Source organism: Lemur catta, chromosome 8, assembly GCF_020740605.2.
Source record: "Lemur catta isolate mLemCat1 chromosome 8, mLemCat1.pri, whole genome shotgun sequence".
In the NCBI taxonomy this organism is placed as follows: Eukaryota; Metazoa; Chordata; class Mammalia; order Primates; family Lemuridae; genus Lemur; species Lemur catta.
In genome coordinates this window covers 62,137,332-62,160,622 of record NC_059135.1, presented here as the reverse complement: position 1 = coordinate 62,160,622, position 23,291 = coordinate 62,137,332, and the positions used below count along the sequence as shown (strand labels likewise).

Sequence of the window (23,291 nt, the reverse complement as noted above, 5' to 3'; positions counted from 1 at the left end):
GGATATCTGCTGGAGAGCTGGCAAAGGATGACTTCTAACCATGCGCAGAGGCACACATTTGAGAAAGGACCAGAGTAACTAGAAAAGACTGTAGCAAGAGCATTTGGTAGAATATGTCAATAATACCCCAATAAGCAATTTACTTTGGAGTTGGACAATGCTAATATTTTATCCCTCTCCATTATTCTTCCCCATCAGCACTTATGTGTGTTTGAGTCAAGTCTCTTACATATTTTCTTTTCTTTTCTTTTCTTTTTTTTAGAGAAGGGTCTCACTCTGTTGCCCAGGCTGGAATGCTTTGGTGCTATCATAGCTCACCACAGCCTCTAACTCCTGGGCTCAAGGGATCCTGCTGCCTCAGCCTCCCAAAGTACTGAGATTACTGGCATGAGCCACCTCCCCTGGCAAGTCTTTTACATCTTAAAAGCAACAATGGCAAAGAGAAATGCCAATCCTCCTTGGCTTTGTGTTCAACTGAATTGAAAACAACACCAAAAACTTTGATTTCTCTAAAGCATGACACTGTGCTGTAGGGACTATTCAATTGCAGAGAGGAAATTATTCACCTTATAGCACGTTTCACTTTCAACTGTTACTTGTGACATGCACTAATCATCCATTGGGAAACCATTTCTCATCCATGGTAGTGTTGCCTCGGTCAGTGCCTTACGTTTAAGACAATTGCACATACTCTAAATTACTGTATTTAATTTCATATGGTCTGAAATGATCTCAGCCTTTTGGGTTTATGCTTCACATTTCTTATCCACAAGGTCTTCCTTGGTCTGTTGGCTCAGAAATGCTTGTTCTGAAATATCCTGACATCTATGGGCCTTTTGGATCTTCCTCAAGAAACATGACTCTAGCCAGTGTACCTGTTCTGTGAGATCCCTACAATGCCCTTTAACAGACATGAGCTACATTCAAACGTGTAATGTATTCAGCAGATATTTAGCCCGCGGCTGCTATTACCACAAGTCATTGGACAAGGTCTTAAAATGAAAGCAGCCCGGGAGCCAGAAGCCTGGACTATGAGAATGCCATAGTTGTAAGGGGCCTTTGATATCATTTAATCCAACCTCTCATTTTCCAAGGGAGGAACCAGAGGTTGCTCAAAGTCACCCAACCAACTGAAGGTCTTATGGACACTCAAACTCGGCCCCTCTAACTCCCAGGTTGATGTCTACGTGTTATGAGCATATTCTGTAAGGGACCCTAAAATATGAGCATTAAACTGCTCAGTAACAATCACTTGAAATGTTAACGATAATCACAGTCGTTTTTTGAATGAAATATATGCATCATAGTTCAAGTTTTCAGGTACCATCACATTTAAGTTTTATACTATTTGAAACATGTATTTTAAAACTTTAAAGTAGAAATAACACTTTTTTAATTGAAAAAAGTTACTGGAAAACATAGATGAAAAAACCTGATATTTGTTGACACCTCAAAAACAGTCTACATATGTTACAGTAGTACATTTAGCTATTTTATGCATTTGGTTTCTTGCATAGTTTCCAAAACATTCTAGAAGACAGCAATACTTTAAATGGAGTCAGATGGAGTTTTAAAAAGTATTTTAAGAAAACCACCATCTTCTTTTGTCTTCTTACATACCCAAGAGATCTGATTGGTTAGTATTCATCTTTGCTTAGGTCTTATCAAGTAAAGGTTCAAAATTACTGTAATGTGAATTCAATTAACCCATCAAAGCCACAGAAGAATTTCCTTTTCATACCCTCCAACATTTTGTTTCTCCCTAGTCACAGAAGGTAACTGTTTCCACTGAGCAAACCATCTGCGAGACTTGGTCAATGTTGGTTAAAATGGTCAATTGTGGTTTTTATCTCAATCATGTGGCTCTTCTGTGTCAAAAGAGGCTGCTTTTCTACTGGGAGAATGCTCTGTAGTGCAGACTTCTGGCCTGTGTTCATCTCCAGATGATAGTACTTCTTTCAGAAACATCGAAAATGCCACAGAGAGGTGCCACTTCTGCCTGGGTCTGGGAAGGGGCAGAGGCAGCCATTTTCTCTTTAGTCTCTAGTAACACCCCGTAGCCTCTGCTCTGTGCGAAATCCTGTGTGAACCCTGGATTGGAAGGTGAGCTGCTCTCCAGGGACACAGGTAATCTTGGAGGCATTAATATCTAGCCTGGATTTATCCACCACTCTGTCATTAGGTAGTTTTCCTGCATAGTGTTATGTTCATGGAAGAGAAGGCTGAGGAAGCAGAAAGCCTTAAACTACTCGAGGCCACTTTTCAATTATACCATGTCTTTTATGGTGCTTCATGTTTTTTAAAGTGCTTTCCTATGGATACATATGTCATTTCATCACAGTCTGGGCAAGTGATGTGGGAGGCAGAATTCTAAGATGCCCCTAAGATTCCCACCTGCTGGCATGATTCCTTGAATAATCAATCCCCTCACCCTGAGTGTGGGCAGGACCCATGGATATGATGGGACAGCCACTTCTGTGATTATAATTAAGCTATATAAGACTTCATCTGAGCAGACTTGAGAGAGAGATTCTCCTGCTGGCCTTGAAGAATTAACTATCTGTGCTGGGAAAGGGCCTTGAGCAGGCCCTGTGGTAAGGTTATTGCAAGAGCTGAGAACAATCTCCAGGGCACAGCCAGCAGGAAAACAGGCATCCCATTCAGACAGCTGCAAGAAGACAAACCCTGCCAACAATCTGAATGATCCTGGAAGTGGATTCTTCCCCCAGTGGCTCCAGATGAGAACATAGTCTGGCTGACATCTTGATTTTAGCTTTGGGAGACCCTGAGCAGAGGACCCGGCCCAGACTTCTGACCTATAGGACATGTGTTATAATAAATGGGTATTGTTTTAAGCCACTAAATATGTGGCAATTTTTTATGCAGAAATAGAAAATTAATAAAAAGCAAAGGCAGATAATATTGTAAACATTTCACAAATAAGGAGACTGGTTCAGAAGGATGAACTGATTTGCCTAATTTTATTCCGAAAATTAGGACAGAACTGCGACTGGTACCTTGGATTCTTATTTATATTCCAGCATTCTTTCCACAGGACTATAATGTTCCGTGCTAATGAGCATCAATGGTAGATTTTCCTTACCCCTGACCACCAAAGATGGATAATTGAAAGCATAATATATTGTGTTCCTATAAAGGCTCAATACAGAGTCAGGCAATGATTTTATTAATTTTCCCATCAGTTCTGCAGCACAATAAAAACATTAATCAAAATCATGTTAAATGTTAAATTGATAATATTTTAAAAGAATCTTGAATCAGATGCTAATCCTCATCACTAAACAAACAACATTCTGGGTAATCAAGAGCAGGAAACGTGATAGGCAATTCAACCCACTTTTTGTATTGCTTCTTTGTTGAATCATTTTTGAAAACCACTACAAAATGTCTTATTTGGAGACAAGGCAAATCTAAGCCTTTGTGTACCATCATTGTTCCCCAAGCCTGGAAAACAAAAGAGAGAGCAAGAGGAAAAATTAAATGCACATTCAATTAAACATTCCTTTTAACCCAAGTAAAATGGGAGCCACAGCAGTTTACTCACTTGGCCACATTTGCAGATAATCTCACCATTTGTTTGATAGTCGGAAAACTTCTTTTTCAGTGCTTTGTTTTCTCTCATAACGTAGAGTTCCCTAAAATTATCGAGGAGGAAGAAACGTTACTGAGAATTGGCAAAATACCAACATGCAGCCCATGGCTGTTGGCCCTGAGTTTATCCCCATGCATGTATTATCCCACACCTCATTCCTTCCCTCCCTCTGCCTTCCCAAGGTCATCATGGCATATCAGGTGGATGTTCCCTTTCTACACACACCTCTTAAGGGGCCTGTTGCCTTTTGTGACTTCTTTCAAGTCTGCTGGTTATTTTTACTTGATTTTACTTGTTCAAAAATTTGAGAATCAAATATGAACATGCACAAATTAAATGTGCATTAGACCAAAATGGCTTTGGTTCTTATACTTCCTCCTTTCCTAACCCAGCATAGTTTATTTAAAAAATAGACATTTGCTATGAGAATATAATTGGAGGATTAAAGGAGGAGAAATTGTGGGAAAAAAACCTTATTTGTACTATTTTGGAAGAACATTTACACTACATCCTGCTACATCTTTTGTAGAGATACTTAAAAATGGGTCTTTCTGGACTCACTTGAATTCTGGTGTCATATTGACATGATGCATCTTCTCAATTATGTGGATATCTTCCCCAGAACAGGCTGGCACACTACAGTTTTTGCAAAGGAAAGTTATTAGCGATGGGTTTTCCTGGTAATGCTTCGCGATACTTCTCTTGGTTTTCATTTTCTGTTCCATTATACTTTGCATCTGTAATTCGCAAATCTGCATAGAGAAAGGAACAATTTATGGGTTTTTTCACAGTTTCATTGAAGTAAGTCTCCTGAAATTTGGAAATCTTAGATAGTTGTGAAAATACACACTTTGCTCATGGCCTAGGAAATAAAAATGAGGCAATGGTTCCCAGAGAATTTATAATCGTCTCCTGTAATCATGGAAATGTAGAACCCTTAGTGTTCAAAAACCAGCCCATCCAATTTAGAAAAGTTCTATTTTGAGAAAGTCCTTAGCAATATTCAACAAAAAATATCTCTCCCTCTAGCACACGCACTAGTTTCAATTCTGTCACATGAAATAGGTTTAAACTTTCTTCCACATAGCTCTTTAAAAAACTGAATGCTGTTATTACCCATAGTCTTCTCTAAATCATGGTAAGTACCCTTTAGCCTTTACTCATATGTTATAATTTTCAGACCCTTCACCATCAGCCAATGAAATGTAAGAAGGTGTTGAGTGGAATTTCCAGAAAGTCTCCTTAAAATTAGATAGCTGGCATGTGTACCTTTTGCCCTTTCTGTCTTCTTACTTCCTGCGGAAGGATGTGGCAGCTGAAACTCTAAAGGCCATCTTTGACCTTAAGAATGAAAGCCTACTGCTATACGTGCAGAGAAGAGACAGAGAGACTAGGCCTGGGTTCCTCATGACATCATGGAGCCTACACTGCCCAGATTCCTTATGTGACAGAACGTGCCTGTAAACCCTTGTATTCGAGGCTCTGTGACTAGCAGCACCACTTATTTCATACCAGAAACAAGCTAGTTAAGAGAAAGATGAAACCTGAAATAGGGATTAACTGGTACTCACACCAACAAAACTTCACAGTAGAAAAACCTGGTTCTTAAATAATTTACCTCCAAACTGACATATTTATATTAAATTACAAAGGAAGCCACTATTTTCTTAAGACAGAAGGGAAATTTTCAGTAAAAGTAAATCATCAGTGCTGATGAACAAAGATGAATGGCCCATCTCCTTGGCTCCAGACTCTACCTTTTAGGCCTCTGTTTGAGGCAGCCACATATCGCATAGAAAAGAGAACAAAATCTTGCAAACCAACTTGGAGGCTATATAATAAATTAATCAGACAAGTACAAAGATTAATTTCCTATGTCAATTATAACAAAACAATAAATTGAAATATTCTTTTCCCTAAAAGTTTAATCAGGTTGTTCTTATAAGAAGTTTACAGTTCTGTGAGCTGTAGGTGATCTATCATGGGATCACATACATGCAGGCAATTAATAAATACCTATGAGTCTGTTTTGCCTCCATCCACTAAAAAACAAGAAAAAAAAATATCTGTGCGTGAGACAGAAACAAAATAAAACCAGTCATTGTATAGATATGTAATCAGGACATCAGAAGCTAAAACAATAGCTCTAAAATAGTAAAGGAATGTGAAATAATTAGAGGGACAGGCAAAAAAAAATCATAATAAACATATGGGAGGCACAGCTACAATCAACCTAAGTCCATATAAAATGTAATAATGTAGAAAAACTTGTTGAATCAATGTTAGGGAAAATGTTTAAGATCCTCAACTTGCTCCTTGAATTCTGATTTGATTTTTAAGAATCTCTCAGTTATGTACAAACTCTGTAAATGACATGGAAAAAAGATTTTCTCTTATGTGTCAATTCTCACCATTTGTTAGTGTCTACCTGAAGACTGTGTTGAGAAGGTTCTCAAATCAGAAGAATGGAGACATCTCCTAGTAGCTGTGACCTAGCAGCAGTGTTTGCTAGGGGCTTTGAACAGATTACTGGTGGCATGTATCCCATCTCATTGCCATTTCTGCTCTGAGTTCATCTACCTGGAGTACTTTTAGGAGGACAGATCTTTTAGCCAAAGGAGACCTAAAAAGATAGTCCATTCTGGGGCCCTGAAAAAAACCGTCTTATTCTAAAGATTTTCTGGAAAAATTTGACCCATAAACTCCAGAGATTGACTCAGAGTTTAGCCAAGACAACTAGTCTTAAAACATCAGTCTTTGTAAACATCTACTTGATTCATTCTCTTAGGATATTAAATGTGAGGCAGTAACTTTCCAGTGGCACTATTTGGTGACAAAAGTTTAATTTGATACTCCAAAATGTTTGCTTTGCCTTATATTTAAAGGGGTTTTAAAATAAAAGTTGGTGTAGAAACCTGGCCAGGAAACCTTGGAGTTGGTAATAGCAATGCACACCAATTTGAAAGCCTCCCTTTCGTGAAACTCTATTTAGGGCAGAGCCAATTCCAATGTTAAGAAACTAACATTCACACCCATATGCAAGGGTGTGAATTTTCTTCTAAATGGATTGTTTGCTATTATAGTAGTTAAAGTCTTTAATTCAGTGGTATGGGGGATTTCCTGAAATACTGTAGAAATACATTCTTCCTTCACTGCCTTCCTTCACACAACTCAAATAACTCTGTTTTAGTAAACTGAGATGTAGCTAGATGACATATTATGCATTTTCTTATGATTCACATTCAGCCTCAGTGTCACTCCCTTTAAGAGACCTTCCTCAACCAACCAATCTAAAGTACCCATCTAGTGACTTGTTTCCTATCATCCTATAGCATTTATCTCTATATGATGCACTTCTTGCTTCTTTATTTTTGTTCGTCATTTCTCTTCTCCAAACCTCCCCAGACACACACTAGAATATAAACTTCATGCAGCAGGAGTGTTATCTGTGTTATTTGTCACCATGTTGGCTGTTCCCATAACATTGCCTGGCACACAGTAGGTATTTCATAAATACGTCTGGAATTTAAAAAACTGTGCCTGTACAAATGGATTGGATCAAAGCAAAATTATCATGTTGTGTTGAATGAGTAAGTTAGGCTCATCTTTCTGGATCAAGGCAGCCTAAATCTATATTATCAAAGTTTATGGTTGGTTTCCCTGGAACTAGCCATGGCTCCCTGACAATTTCTTGCCCACCATGGATTTTGATTCTTTGTATATGAATGTGGACTAAGCACAGCTCATGAAACTGGAACTTACAATTCAGCACAATTTCTGTCTGCAGACAGCCATAGTGATACCAATGACAACCACATGCAGCCATTTTTAAAGGAAAACCAAACTCAGAGGTGGCCGGAAACAATACCTTATGAGCATACTCTTCTGGTTTCATATTTTGAACACGGTCTATAGCTTTATACATCATCTTCTCTCGGAAATGATTAACTGTCTCACGTTCAATAACTCCTGAACCACTGTGAGCAAGCACAACATAGGTGCTCTCATCAGCTCTGGCTCGACCGCGGGCCTAAGAATGTAAAAAGAGATCAAGTATATGAAAGGTTATGACTTGCTACAAATTCTCCTGCTTTGGGCCTGGAACAATATTCATTGCTCATCATGGAATAATATTGGTTGTTGAGCATGCCAGCCTTCAAATAAGCTCTCTATTCTCAGTAAAGTTAGTTATTATCTATTCTTTGTAAGTCAGATCTTTGAAACTTAAAATGTGCTTTAATACAGAAGCAATGTATTAGATTGATAGCGGTTATGGCCCCACACCAGCCTCCAAAGGCCTCAATAATATAACACCACCCTGTGCAGCCGTTTTGTCCCCAGAGCTTCTGTCTCAAACTGCGAGGACCATGATCAATGACTTGGACCGGGGCAGCCCTCCTGTCTGGTAGGAGGGTAGGAGGGATGAACGGGGAGGAGGATGTCTCTGATCTTGACATCAGGGTTGGAGGAGGGCAGGTCTGTTTCTGGCATCCCACATTGGATTTTCAGTATACTTTTCCATGAAAACATGTTCAACATTGTGATAATTTTCTATGGGCCTCTTAATAAAGTGATGTTCAGGTACATTTTGAGTAATATAAATTTTTTTGGCCGGGTTCAGGAGCCTAACTATCAATAGCAATACTACTCTCAAGGAAAAATGCATTCTAAGTAATAGACCACTGACTTACACATCAACTCCTGAAATAAAATTACTTCCTAATTTGATGGCTGTCTGGTTATCTTAGTCTTCTACAACTTGCCTTCCATTCCAGGATACAATTTAATGTGTTAAAAAAAACTTTTAGTTAATTTTATAGGAAGAAGATTGTATCTATTAATCAGCATAACTTCTATACATACATGACAGAAAGTTATTATACAATAATACCATTAACATAGGTGGGTAAGAGAAAAGGTGAAATTTGAATGGAAACTGGGACATGTCACTCTTTTTTTACTTTTGCATTTCTAAGTCCACCCTCACCCAACATTGTATTCCGAAACATTTTAAACAGACAGACAAGTTGAAAGAATAAAGGAGGAAAATGCAGAAACAGTAGGGCTCCCTAAGGTTGGGGCATGTTACTTTGTCAGCCATTTGTGGGACAGTTTGGTCCAGCCAGGGGCTCAGGGACATCCTAGGAATGAGGAGGTCTCTTTTGACTCTTAAATGGAGCTAATGTCATGGTCCTAGAAAGCCTTAGGACGCAGGAATAACAACCAAGGAAGAGCTGTTGTTTAAAAATACAACAGGTATCTGGTTGTCATACAAATAACAGCAATATCAAAGGGAGCTCTTTAAAATTGCTCTTTTAGCAGGAGAAGAGATATATTTTTAAAACTAAAGAAAGCAATTAAAATAGTAACACAGAAATAAAAACTAACACATTAGGTAGAGGTTATTTGAATGTACCTGGACCATGGCTATTTCGTTCGTGACGAGACCATAACGGATAACAACATTACACTCTTTGATATCCAGCCCTTCCTCTGCCACTGTGGTAGCGATAAGCAGATTTATTTTTCCAGTGCGAAATTTACTAATGACTTCTTTTTGTTCATTCTGTAGAAACATTTTTAATAAATTAAATTTTGTGATGCTAAACACATTAAAATCTTCTAATTAGGAGAAGAAATAATAAATTGCAACTGGTCAGTGTAAATCAAAGGATTAGATCATACATGGATTTGCTGCCATCTGTTTTTGGCATTGAACAAAGACATAATGGTGAGACAACATTTGATTTCCAATCTGGGATTACTACACAATAACAAAAATATTTCCATCTTCCAGTCTGGAGGTGGGAAGACTATCATTATGCCAAGGAAATAAATTGACGGGTGACTTGGGGAGAGGAAATGAAGAGCTGTCAGTTGAGAAGAGGATACCGCAAGGGGATGCTAAAATGGGCTTTTCTTTTCACTACATTAACTTCAGAATTTTTAATATTCAGAGAATAAGATGCAGTGATGCTTTTATAGATTGTTAAGTTCTGAGTCACAGAGCAAATGCACACTGTATAATGCATTAGATCACTTTAAGAGTCATTCGAGCAAGGAAAGTATGGAATATTCCTGAAAGCACATGTGAGAAACTAAAAACCTTGGCTACCTCCTGGGAGGGGAGCTGGAAGATGGAGGACAGTGGTCATAACATTAAAGCTAATATAATAGAAAGTGAAAAACAGCCTCCAAAATGAAAGAGTGTGGATGTATCACTTGTAAGGATTAACACAGAGGCTGTGAGACCAAATTTCAGTTTTGTCTGCAAGCTTCCTGGAAGCTAAGGCAAAAAGGGAAACATATTAAGTAAACCAGCTCTCATCAAAAAAAGGAAGCAAACTTGTTACCCAAGGAAAACAGAGCTTTCTCTGGCATTAGTTTTAGTGGCAACTCTAAGATGACTGAATGTAGAAGGCATAATGACAGTTACAGTGAACAATTTCAAGAATTTTTTTTTTTTTCAGCAAGCACTAAAACAGATTTCATTTGCTCCATTAGCCCAAATGATGATGACCATAACAGCACTGAAGTATCCCCTAGTCCAGCAAGATTCCGGGTCAATATGACCCAAGCCTTCAGAAGAATATTTTATTCTAACAATACATCATTATTCCATGCACACTTGTAATGTCTACAAATGCCTTTTTTCTCTCCTAAACAATAAGTAGTATAATGACAACAAAACAAAACAAAAAACTTTAAAAAGAACAGAAAACCTCTCAGAATCCAAAATCTCTAACACATCAAATTCTTTAATTTTTCCTTCCAGGTCTCATTCGATGCAAACATATTTTGCATAGTTCTAATTATAATGCACACATTTCTGTGGGGGCTTGATTTTCCCACTTTACATTATATTGCAACAATTTCTCTACTTTGTTATTAAGTTTAAATGTTGCTCATTTTTACTGTTGCTCATTTTCATTGTTACTCAACTCAGAAAGTTCTTCCACATATGAGGGAAAAAACAATGACTCCTAAATCAAATACCACAGATTAGATTGCTATTAAACACAAATTTTATTTCAAAAACAAGTGTTTTAGTCTGTAAATGTATTTGTGGATGGTGAGAGAATTGATGAAAAAGACTAAAAACAATTTGAGAAGAGTAGTAACAGCATAAGAAAAGTCCAAAAGGTTGTTAATACCTGTGTCATAGGCTTGAACTCACTGCTGTGTCCTGCTCCAATTAGATGGTGGGCTTTGACTCCCACTTCTGCAAATTTTTCATTTTCAGTAATCCACTGGGAAAGGGCAAATGCACTCTGTCGTGTTTTGGTGAAGATTATTCCTCGTGCTGATCCCTCAGTCCTCGTATATTGTTCCATTATGGTGTTTCTTAATTTGGTCAACTTTTCATTTTCATGTTCTGGGTTTTTAGCCAGCTTTTTCAACATTCTTTTGTTTTCTTTAAGAAATAATTATAGTGGATCTCTTAATTAGCTTGATTCAGCCATTCTACAATGTATGCATGTATCAAAACATGATTTTGTACACCAAAAATGTATATAATTTTTACATCAAACAAAAAGATTAATGTTTAAAAAATATTTGAAAAGAAATAATTAGTCTAAGTTAGTAAAATATACAAATAGTTACACTAGAAGACTTTATGTAATGACGTACTGAGATGTGGCTCATCTACAGTTAACTTGTGTTATATCTAATAATCAGGATGGTTTAATAAATAAATTCATTGCAATTGTCTTGACAATAAAACTGAATGACCAAATGATTGTTGTGATCATACAACTCACAGCTAATCTGGTCAGATCAATTAGAAGTAGCCCCAATCTGTGTGGGATTTTTTCTTTCAAAGTGATATTTCTCCTTATGGAGAGCTTATGAGAAGCAGTTAGTTCATGTCAAAAAGGTAAATGCATGACATCAACTCATGTTACTTTGAATCTTACCAAAAAATAAAGCCATGAGAAATCTATCTGTCTCATCAAGTTTCAAAGGTTTCTTTAAATCATTCCCATCTTCAACACCATCACAAACATCATCGTCACTACTCTCATCACTCTCATCTTCTTGGACTGCAAGCTTCTTTTCTTTTACATCATTATAGAAAGTTTCAAGGTGATTGTATGCATCAATCATTCGGATTGTATCGTTAATTTGTAGGGCCTCATTGTACTTCCTCAAATGTTCCGCACAAACACGGTCTTTGCGGTTTCCTTCTCTTGCAGCTATGAAAAAATATATTATGTTAGTAAAATAATGAGCGTACAAAACTTGTGTTGTGGACTAGAGCATATTTACGATACTGACTTCAAAGTCGGCTTCGCCTTGGTTCTGAAATGGGCAAATTAAGGTTCAAAATGTGCCATGAGCTCTACAAGGGGGCAAGTGTTCCCACTCCTAGACTTGCTACATGAGCCCTGCCTCAGCAAGAACATGTGCCTGATGCACGGAGGAATGGCATGGAAATATATTAGTTGAGTTTGGCTTTGGAGACAGAGCTGTTAATATTTATCTTAATACTTTAAATATACAATAAATGAAAGACTCCGGAGATAAAGAAAAAATTGTATGAATTGGAATCTCTTTCTTTAGATAAAGAATTAAGAGCATGTTTATGCTTGTCATAACAGGAACACAGAAATTCTATTTGATAGTACATTTGCTTTCAGTTTCCTTGGGAATATGTGATATAGTCTTCTGAAATTGTGGATAAACTGTTAGGTTAAAACCCAAATTACCTTTTTTTTCCATCTGGATGACCCATTGTTCGTAGGATTGAGTTCCAAAATCCGACATTGGATTCATTTGGCAATAAGTCTGAATACTTGTCATGATTTCTAGAAGTTTCTCTTTAAATGGATCCTAAAAACAAAGTATACACTTATTCTTACATATTTATATTGTTAAAGAAATAACATTACCTTTGTTAAAACAATTTCCATCTTATAATAAATTTGATCCAGAATCTTTGTCTAGATAAAGTTCAGTTAATGTCTGATCACTTCTTTGTACATTTATTTTGGTCAGCTTCTCTTTTACCACAACCACACCAACAGTACCAAAGTACCCAAAGTAAAGTTAATGAATGCTATAAACTTTAAATGTTAAGAGTAATTTAAAAAATATCGAATTAATGTCAATTATTTAGAAGGCATACAATTTAAATTAAGAAACATTCCCCTTTGATTAACTGGTTTCAATATTATTTCTACCAAAATAAAAAGTTGAAGTAGTGTGAAAAAAGCCAGACACAAAAGAGTGCATGTCATATGATTCCATTCATACAAGGTCCAAAATCAGTCAAAACTCATTTTGGATTTTAGAAGTCAGGATAGTAGTTCCCCGCGGGGCATGCTAACTGGAAGGGGGAATTAGGTGTTTGGGGGATCCTGGTAATGTTCTGTCTCTTCATCTGGGTTTTGGTTACACAGGTGCATTAAGTTTATGAAAATTCAGCAATCAATACATTCATGAATTTGCACTTTTCTGTACGTGTTATACTTCAATAAAAAGTATGTCAAAAAGTTAAGCTCAAAAGAAGTCAAATTCTTTTTTTAAAAATAACCTGAGACACAGTTTTTTTTTAACAATTATGAGTAGAAATACGCATTCAAACTTACCAGATAAAACTGAGTAAGTAACAAAAAAGTGAAAGTAAATAGGCATATTCAAATGTGCTAGTGCAGACTACAAAAAGCTAGTAGTCTTTTTTAGAATTTCAAAGAAAAAAGATCTATGGGAGGTTGTTCACTAACATTGGTTTAGTGCCTACTACATTTCAAACACTGTATTATCTACTGTGGATATCTCATATCATTTAATCCCAGCAACCTTATTTTCAATGGCATTATTAAGTACATGTGGCTAAAATTTACTACGCTTTCTAAATTTTACAAACATATTGACATACTTTACTGGCTATGTCCAAATTGACTCTCAGTTGATTTTTATAATCAGTGAAAATATTCATCAGAAAAATATCATTAAAGTAAATATTTCACTTTTTTACCATGTCAGTGTTTTCCTAAGAAAGTAAATATGCAAATATGCAAATTAGGTAGAATTCCCATTATCACTGCCAACGGTAATTTGATAGTAATAAAATCACTCTGTGGAATGTCAGAAAACCAATCCTGGAATTCACCAAGAAATTTAAAAAGGATATAACGAACTGTCATAATCTCTCTAGTTTAGCTATACAACCCTAGCACCCCCATCACCCTCACTCCTCAATGGTTCATATATAGCCAAACAATTACAGAGCTATTCTTCTTATAAGTTAGAAAACTAAATGAAGAATGAGGAGAGAATTCACTGTAGTGCTTTGCTGCCTAATATTAAAAAAAAACCCTGTAACTTGTTTGCCCAAATTTTAAAATAATATTATTCAGATGGCCAGTATAAAATAGCCTTTACCATCTTTCAATTGAGTATGGTATTGCCAATAAAATATTAATACATATGAAACGTTAAGCACATACTTCTCTGGTGTCATCTGCGATCGCAAACTTCTTGCATGGCTCCTTTATATGGTCTTTGAGTTGATCAAGATTTTCTTTCACGGTTTTAATAGTAGATGCATCAAGATTGGCACAAATCTGGAAAAGACACATTTTCCAATATCCAGATAATTACTTTTCCCTTTCAATTCATTCATTGTAGAACTCTCTTTTTCATGTAAGAAATAAGTAGCATTTAATTTGTAGCACAAAATTTCATGAAAGTAATATGTAGCATTACTTGCTAAATATAGCATTTTAGTATTGTTTTACAATGGAACTCATTAGCCAATAATCAATAACATTTGTCCTGATATAGTAAAAAGGAGCTTCTAAATCAAGTTGGGGATAATTTCAGAAAAGAAGTGTATTTATTTTAATTCTTTAAATTCCACTTTCCAGCTGGAAAAAAATCACATGGACCTTATAGAGATTGACAGAGAATGGTTTTGAGATAACCATATTACACGACGCATATTAAAGGTCATCTGGACATCCATGGATCATGTTACCTCCCTCCCCTACACATGAAAAGGGCAGTGCAAAGCTGGGAGCAACCTTAGCCCATGTACCTGGATTATGAGATTGGAGTTATTCTTTAATCCCAGTAATAAATTATATTTTGGAGCCAATAATTAAACCTCTGAATTTTGTGTCTACTCTACATGATTTTTTACTGAATTCAACTTAAAGTAAGGGACTTAAAATTCAAATGCAATTGCCTTTGTGGCAACATACTTCTTGGGCTACTCCGATTCATCTAACACTTGAGATCAACTATAACACTTTACGTGGTATTACCATTTTGTGGCAGCTGACAAGTTTATCTTCAATTAAACATCCTCATATCTCTATTTCCCATTTAATGTGAATTACCCAGGTTCCCAGAATCACATATGACAAGACATAGACAATACACAGTTTTGAAAGTCATGGTGTAAGACTTCACATATGTGAAAACTAGAAACTTTCAGAGTTTATACATATTTCTATATCAAATAGATCATTAAGTTTAATTATAGGAGTAGATGTTCCAAGAAGGCATCCTATTTGTCTCAATTTCCCATGAATTATGTTCTTCCGTAATTTTTATGATATTGTTTTGCTATTTATTAAGGCATATCACTGTTGTAGAAGACTGTGTATAGTCACTGCAGTAAAGCAAATAGATTTCACTTAATTGATGGTCATGGCACTTGAACTCAACCTTATTGAGAAGGCCCAAGAAGCACTGGCATTTGTTTTAGCTGTGCTTTTACCGGTTACACATAAAGTCAGTGACTTACTTTTAGAATGTGTTCTTCGGCTTTGGCTTGCTTTGTGGCCCCTCCAACACCAGGTGAAGCTGTTAGTCCCAGTATCTGAGGAAGGGGAACCACTGGTTTGTTTTCTTTCTTGAGCCTATTGTTTTTCAACTTCTGTTTCAAGTAACGCCTCATAATGTTGTTGTAGACTGCTTCTTTGTTGGTGTGATGACATTCGTCAATGATAATGAGGGAAAAGTCTTAAAAGAAAATGCAGATAGTTCATTTGTCTATAGCAGCAAACTACAGTGAGAGAAGCAGCTTCATGCTAGTGAACTGAGCTGCTCTGGGGATGCCTTTGCTTGGGCAGGACTCAGGAGCAGCCCTCTTTCCCTTCTCGGGAGGGAGAACTAACTATGGTAGGAATCTGTACACACAGAAAGAAATTCATGTATATTAATCACGAAACTCTCCCTGTTAGATATTACCCTTATTTAACAGATGAGATTCAGAAAATTTATAGAGCTAGGAAGTGTTAGGGATGGAATTCATACCCTGGCTTATTCCAAAACAACTGTCAGTATTACACTTTTGCTCTTTAAGAAAATATTTCATTTTAGGTGTGTGAATTTTATTTTTATTATATCAAATGAAAACCACACTGTTTAAAAAGGGATAATTTTGCCTTGTTTTAACATTGCATTAAATTATTATAAATTATTTCTACTTCTCTTCCTTCCTTTCTTCTCCTTTCTCATCCTATCCCACACAGAATAGAAAGGATTGGATTTTTATTCCATGAAGAAGAAGGCAGACCTAACAGGATCTGCTAACAAATAAAAAGAACTTGTCAGAAGTAAAGGGAAAGTCCAGTGAGTGCTTGATTTAATAATGGTATTCTTATGCAGAATAAAATGATCTAATTAAAAACTTTTTTTTTTCTCCGGGAAGTAGAAGTGTTTTAATGAAACCTTAAACAATCAAAGATAATCTATACCAGGGTTAATTTTTATCAACATTTAAAAAATTATTTAACAAATACAGCCTTAGTCACTATCATTAATATTACTACTACTTCTCTTTCTAAAAATAAACACTTCAACCAACCTGACAACGGGACACCAGCATCTTCTCCACTTTCCCAGTTTAAAAGGGAGTTTTCAAGGATTTGAGCTGTACTGATAATAACATCATAGGATTGGACAACTTCTGGAAATGATATTTTCAGTTGAGTATCACCACTTAGTCCAGTAATACGATACCATTTCTTCAAAAATGGTTTGAACTCTTTGCGAAACAGCTGTTCAACTAACGGTACCTTAAAAAATGTGAAGATTTAAAAAAAGGGAAAAAGCACAGTCAAAGTCAAAGGAGTATTGATCAATGGCCTACTATGTGGCAAGCATTAAAAGAGAAGTTTAGGGCCGGGCACGGTGGCTCACGCCTGTAATCCTAGCACTCTGGGAGGCCGAGGTGGGTGGATTGCTCGAGGTCAGGAGTTCAAGACTAGCCTGAGCAAGAGCGAGACCCCGTCTCTACCAAAAATAGAAAGAATGATTTGGACAGCTAAAAATATATATAGAAAAAATTAGCTGGGCATGGTGGCGCATGCCTGTAGTCCCAGCTACTCGGGAGGCTGAGGCAGGAGGATCGCTTAAGCCCAGGAGTTTGAGGTTGCTGTGAGCTAGGCTGATGCCACGGCACTCACTCTAGCCCAGGCAACAAAGTGAGACTCTGTCTCAAAAAAAAAAAGAGATGTTTACATTATCAGTTAATTAGACATAACAACCTATCCATCATTCCTTCCATTCGTCTGTCAATAGGCATTTATTGCATACTTGTTAGGTTTAGATATGTGTCTGGGACATAAAGATGTTTAAGATAGGGTTGAGGACTTTGAGGAACTCAGCCTAGCTGAGCACACAGACCAAGACTAAACAAAGCAAAACAAATTAATATAGCACAATGTAATAATGCTCCCCTAGAAATACATACAAAGTGACAGAGAAGAGGAATACGCAAATGACCATTCAAAAATAAAGAATTTAGAAGGAATTTGAATCTAGTAAGCCATAGGTCAGCGAAGAGAGAAGTTCAAGCTAGATTAGATAAGAAACTTATTTTTAATTCGTAGAGCAGGGCCAGGCTATAACGGGCAGTGAACACTAAGCAGCGTGTTTTATGTTTAGTGTAACAGCTCACAGGATCCCTACACGTTGAATTGTAGAGGTGATTTATTTCCGTTTGTTTTGGGATCAGGCCAGAAACAACAAGCCCCCAGGATAGGAAGAAGCAGGGAACCTCGATAGAGGAGTTACAGCACTGACTGGGCAAACAGATGTGGAGGAATGGACTATCAGAATAGCTTTGGCAGCTGAGTGAGAACAAAAGAGCAAATAGACTTGGCAAAAGAAGTGGACACTTTTGGTTCTTTTCAGCAGACTCGGTATGTTTTAATGTCTGTTAAAGGTGGCTGCATTGACACCTCTATGCTCCACATTACTAGTCACTCAGAATAACTCCTGGATTATTCTGAATAATAGCCAGGCCATTTTGAAGCCATCTCCTAGGAAGGTTTATACAATGGAAGCCCAGGGGTGCACAGTGTGGCAAATAGAGAGTTGGCAGGAAGAGTTTCAAGGGCAAACCTTAAAAAATGTACGTTATATTCTTCATTATATGACTACCTGAAATGCAATCAGTGGTTATCTCTCCACTGGTCTGTAAGGTATGCGTCATTCATTTTTTTACTTGATGGGAGCCCCACTTATGTGTTAAATAAGTGATAGTTGATCCCCCTGGCTGAGGGGAACAGCTTAGGAAGAACACTGCTCTGTATTATTATTTAGCAGAAATGATGGAAGCTTCTGAGAGTGGATGTCTGGGGAGTGGAGAGGGAGGGAGGAGGTAAAATGGAATACGTGAATTCCAAGGATGCAAAGTGGACTTAAAATCAATAATCAAGGGTGGTGAGTGAAAGAACATTACTACAGGGTGGAAAGGGTGGAGAGAATAAAAAGAGAAACTTTCATTTAGTGTTTTGTTTTTGTTTTTCCAAAGTCAAGTCTCTCTGGTCTACCTGTCACAAAATCACTTGAGAGATCTGGAAAATTGAGACTCCTGAGCCCTACTCAAGAACTGTGAAATCTAGGGACCATCTCTGGGGCAGAGCCTTGAAACCTTCACTTTAATGAAGCCTCCCATGTGACAGTTAAGGCTTTGACATTTGAGAGCCACAGTTCTCTCTCTTCCTTCCACAAATCTGTTCCTGATTCATTTCACTGGAAGTATTCTTTCCATTCCACTTGTGCAGGACAGAGGGAATAATTTGAGATGGAAGTCAGAAGGAAAGATGCCGAAGAGAATAGAAATTAAATTTAGTGGGAAGAGATAACACGATCCAGAAGAAAGAAAGTCAGCCCTGAAAACAGCTACTTCAGCCACTTGCTTGTTGTGTTCCTCGGACAAGATGTGAATCATCTCAATCATCTCAATTTCCAGATTAATAAAATGAGGATAATGTCAACCTATTACAGGGTTGTGAAAATTAAATGAAGTAGAAGCTGACATATTGCTAGTACTCAGCAAACTTCCCTGATGTTTCATCTGTCCTTTTATTCTAAAAGTAGAGTATTGTGGAAAGGGAAGACTGTTGACTTCACGAGACAAAAGTTCAAGTCTTATCTCTGCTGTTTCTTGGCTGAGTGACTGACTCCTGACAGGCCAGTTAAAGTCTTGGAGCCTCAGTTTTCTGATGGTAAAATGAGAATAATAATACCTCACAGAATGGCTGTGTGCATTTAATGAGACAATGTACCTGAGAGTGCTTTATAAAGTACAATAAAATATTAATTATTATATTATCAACATACATCTCTCCCATCTCCCTTCTAGACTGTAGATTCCTTGAGGATAAGATCTACATTTCATTTGTCTTTAAATACACTGGTGCTGAATGATTTAATTAAGAATCTCTGTACCATGGGGTAATATGGCAACACAAAATTCTGGCCATAAAAGGTGAGTCAGAACCTTCCAAAGAAACAGCATCCTCCGATCTACAGAACAAAAAGTTGTCACAGGAGATAGCAGGTGTTGGAAATCCTGATACTTGTCACTCTGGGTGGCGTTGATTTCCTACTGCAGGACACAGGAAAGCCAGATGCAAGTCTGACATGGCTAATTGGGAGGTGTGTGGTCCTCTTGGAGCCTTTTCCTGAGATGTGACAGAGTGCCTGCCAAGACCAATCAAACCCAACTGCTACCCACTCCTGCTGAATCATATGGGGCTGCATTACAGCATCTGAGGGAACCTGGGATTTATCTCTCATGATGTTGAAGCCCTAGATAGGAAATGGAAAGTCTGGGAACACAGGTGGTGTTTTCATTTCTCCCTGCATTTGAAGGCTATAACTTTGGAGAGGGCGGAGGAAAGGAGATGAAAGTAAATAGTGTTAGGAAACAGGATTTCCCTTTTCTAGATCAAGGGTTACAAGACCTGGTGCTATTGGGCCAAATACAGTATGCAGGTTATGTAGACTTACTGGGCCAGAGACTTCCTCGCTCAATCAAAAAGAATTAAAGCTGAAATTGCTTTAAAATTCAAAAAATAAAATGGGATAGCAAACAATTATGACACAGATGGAAGAACTAGTGGAAGGATTTTTAGTAATTCTGAGAGAAAAACCATGGGGAAGCAGATCAGGAATCAGAGTCAAGTCCTCCACTGTCCACACAACAATGCCACAAATGTTAAAGATTAATGAGGATAAATTAATATGTAAACATGGCCATAAATGTGCATTCATAAGAATCACCTAGATCCAACGGGATGAAAGATTCTTGACTGGAATACAGCATTGAGAGGAGAAAGAAATAATATAGACAGGAAGGTGCACTGGACACATACAAAAACATGAGACCTGAAACAACAATCAACATGAACATGTGAAGAGATAAGCCTAAGTATTTGCATTTAGGCTCGAAAATGAACTGCACAAAAGTAAGTTAAGAGAGTTCTATTTTAATAGATTTTCAAATAAAAAGGAACTGAGAATTTTAGGTTTATGGCAAGGTCCAGATAAGTCTGTGGATGCCAAAGGCAAACCTGGTCATGAGCTGAGTGAGCAGCACATCTCATCTGTCCTACACGCTGCACGGGTAAGATCTTATCTATAGGATTCTGTCCAGCTCTGGATGCTGCATTTTCAGAGGGCCCTAGATAAATGTCTGGAAGAGTAAAAGCACTAAGAATGCTGAAAGGTCTGGAAACCATGTTATACGAAGAACAGTTAAAGGAACTGTGGACATTTATCTGAGGGGACAAAAAGAAAATCAATTTAGGAGCCACATGACGTTGCCTTCTCTATGTGAAGGGCTGTCCTAAGGCAAGAGAATTAGCACTTACTCTGTGTAATTACAGAGGAAAGAACTCTAACCCCTGAGTGTGGATTTCAGGGAAACAGATTTGGATGCCTGTATCTAGGGCTTTCTAACACTGTCTATTGTTCAAAGAATGCCTGGGGCTGTCTTGTTAGAAGGGGGACTCCTTGATATTAGAAGTTACCCAGCAGAAGTGAGAGAACCACTCCGCAAAGGAAGAAAGCTGAATCTCAAAGCCTCGTTTCAACTCTAATAGTCTATGACCCTGTGATACAAAAGAAGTAGATGAAACAAAAATAGCTCCTAGGTTTTGAGGCTACATGCTTTGGAGGAGGTGGTATAACTAACAAAGAACCAAATAAATGGGGAAGGAGAGGCCTTTGGGAAGGATGCATAGTGAGCTGAGTTTGAGGAAATAGCATAATGTTCAAATGGTTTCAAAAGCATCAGTTTAAGTAGCTTTGAATCCAATTAACTTTGTTTTTTTCTCTGGGCCTGACACTTAAGATCCTGTTCTTTGGTTAAGTTATTCAGTTTCATTAGTTATAAAGGTTAAGCGGAAGGCATGAGAAAAAGAGCTAATGTTTACGAGCAGCAGAAAGAATCATTACTAGGCCATATGTAATTTAATTTAAGCTTCAGAAGAGGGTAGTCATTTTTGTTCATTTTACAGATGAGGAAACTGAAGTTAAAGAAGTTACTAATTTGTCTAGTTTCAAACTGTTGGTAGGTAGAGATGTGAGTCAAACCTACCTTATTCTAAAATGCAGTATGCTTTATAAAAGGAATACATGAAAGGCTATGGACAAATAAATTCTAATGTATCACCATTACTAACAAAATAAATAAAAGTGTTTTAATAATGGGCATACAGGCATGAAGGAGAGTTCTTTAGACTTAGCAGATACATACAAAATGCTTTTGAAACTATATGATGAAAATCATTCAAATCATGGATTCTGAGTATGTTCCTTTAGTACTGAAAATCAGGGTGTAACTAAAACTTTTAGCATAATAGAAATCCAAAAAAATATGGAAAGTTTTACAGCATATTGATGTAAGGGAATAGAATGAGAATGGGAAAAAGACTTTCTGGTCATGGAAATGGTAAAATTATTTCATAAAATGGTAAAAATTAATGACACTACTACTACTACTTTCATTCATCTGAATAAAGCTCAAATAACTAGATTTTGTTTTACAGTGAAGGAAACATTCCTATTTATAAAGATGGCCTTTAGATACCCTAAAATGCAAATTATCAAAGAAAAAACCTCAGTTGCATCTAATATAATATGAATATAACATATTATATATATTCAACTTAATTTTCTCTTTATCTTTAAACCACATTGTATATATTCTAGATAAAGAGCACTTGTCAGTAAAAGACTTTAAAAAACAATGTTTGATCCTAGCTTCCAGTGATATTAATATTTTGAGTCAGTCATGTTCACATGCAATGATAAATTAGTATCAGTTAACTTTACAGTATATGTGGATAAATATGACCTTTATACCGTAAGTTATAGCTATTTGATTTAATGTTCCAGTTTTACGGAAAAAATTCTATTTTAAGGCTAATCACTTAGACATTACATGTGCCTAGAAAAATAAAGGTTACAAATAAAATAAATGGCTTATTTTGACATTACTTCTAATTAAACTAAATCTGTGTGATTCATTGCTACAAATTTCATAATATAAAAGCTTAAAAATAATAAAATGAAAATGAGCAAATAATGTTATATTATATACTGTCTGAATACCTTATTGACAAGAACTATAACTTTTCCAGGCTCAGACGCTTTTTTCTTCTTGTCCAAATGATCCTTGGCAATGTAAACGGCCACTCTGGTTTTCCCACTCCCTGTAGGAAGGCATATGATGATATTCTTCCCTTCCAAGGCTGGTTGGGCAACTTCCATTTGGTAAGGCCTGAGCTGGAGTTCTGGCTCAGGGGATGCTCTTGCTGCCACATTCTCTTCATCTGAAGGAAATTAAAAAAGAAGAAAAATAAGAAAAGGGGCAATGAAATAACTAAGGGTAGGAAGGCTGAAACTGAACATAGACCTCTTGTGGTTTAAATTCCTTTTCATGTGTGGTCCAAACCAATCCATGCTCTATTTTCTGTACCGATGAGTGTCAGTGCTCTGGGTGTGCAGGATCCAACCCAAGCTCTGTATCATGGCAGTGGCCTGGGAGGTGAGGGTGCAGAGGCAGTGAATGGGCAGGATGGAGAATTGGGAGGGGGAAACATGGGGGAAGGTTTTCACAGAGTGGGCAAAGCCAACGGGACTTACAGAAAGGGCTGTGGTGCATGCCCGACTGGTACTGAGAGTTGTCAATGCATTAGACTTCCCGTTTCTTTCTTGAGCCATCACGCCCTACTTGATTCTCTGAGCCCTTTCACCTACAAAATCAAGGGGAACTGGGAAAGTAGGAATCAGTTGTCCTCCTTGTTCTGTATTCTCCCTTGTTATTATTTTTTTATTACAAAGAAGGTATTACATCTGGTACTACTTTCCTTCGCTTGGAAAAAACACACGCATGCGCGCACACACACACACACGTATACAT

General features: G+C 37.1%; 1 protein-coding gene across 2 annotated transcripts in view; it reads right to left on the bottom strand.

Annotated features, from left to right (window-relative positions):
* Window positions 1–2,962: 2,962 nt before the first annotated feature.
* The window catches only part of IFIH1 (interferon induced with helicase C domain 1), a 49,392-nt gene continuing 29,063 nt past the window's right edge, over window positions 2,963–23,291 (bottom strand). For both annotated transcript variants that reach the window (XM_045558610.1, XM_045558611.1), the window contains exons 5-16: window positions 22,481–22,701; window positions 16,437–16,647; window positions 15,372–15,589; window positions 14,068–14,184; window positions 12,325–12,448; window positions 11,533–11,811; window positions 10,768–11,027; window positions 9,030–9,179; window positions 7,482–7,643; window positions 4,175–4,365; window positions 3,566–3,656; window positions 2,963–3,465 (exon numbers count right to left, since the gene is read on the bottom strand). In XM_045558610.1, the coding sequence (XP_045414566.1) occupies window positions 3,286–3,465; window positions 3,566–3,656; window positions 4,175–4,365; window positions 7,482–7,643; window positions 9,030–9,179; window positions 10,768–11,027; window positions 11,533–11,811; window positions 12,325–12,448; window positions 14,068–14,184; window positions 15,372–15,589; window positions 16,437–16,647; window positions 22,481–22,701 (2,204 nt within the window). In that variant the 3' untranslated portion in view covers window positions 2,963–3,285. The remainder of the gene's footprint in view (window positions 3,466–3,565; window positions 3,657–4,174; window positions 4,366–7,481; window positions 7,644–9,029; window positions 9,180–10,767; window positions 11,028–11,532; window positions 11,812–12,324; window positions 12,449–14,067; window positions 14,185–15,371; window positions 15,590–16,436; window positions 16,648–22,480; window positions 22,702–23,291) is intronic.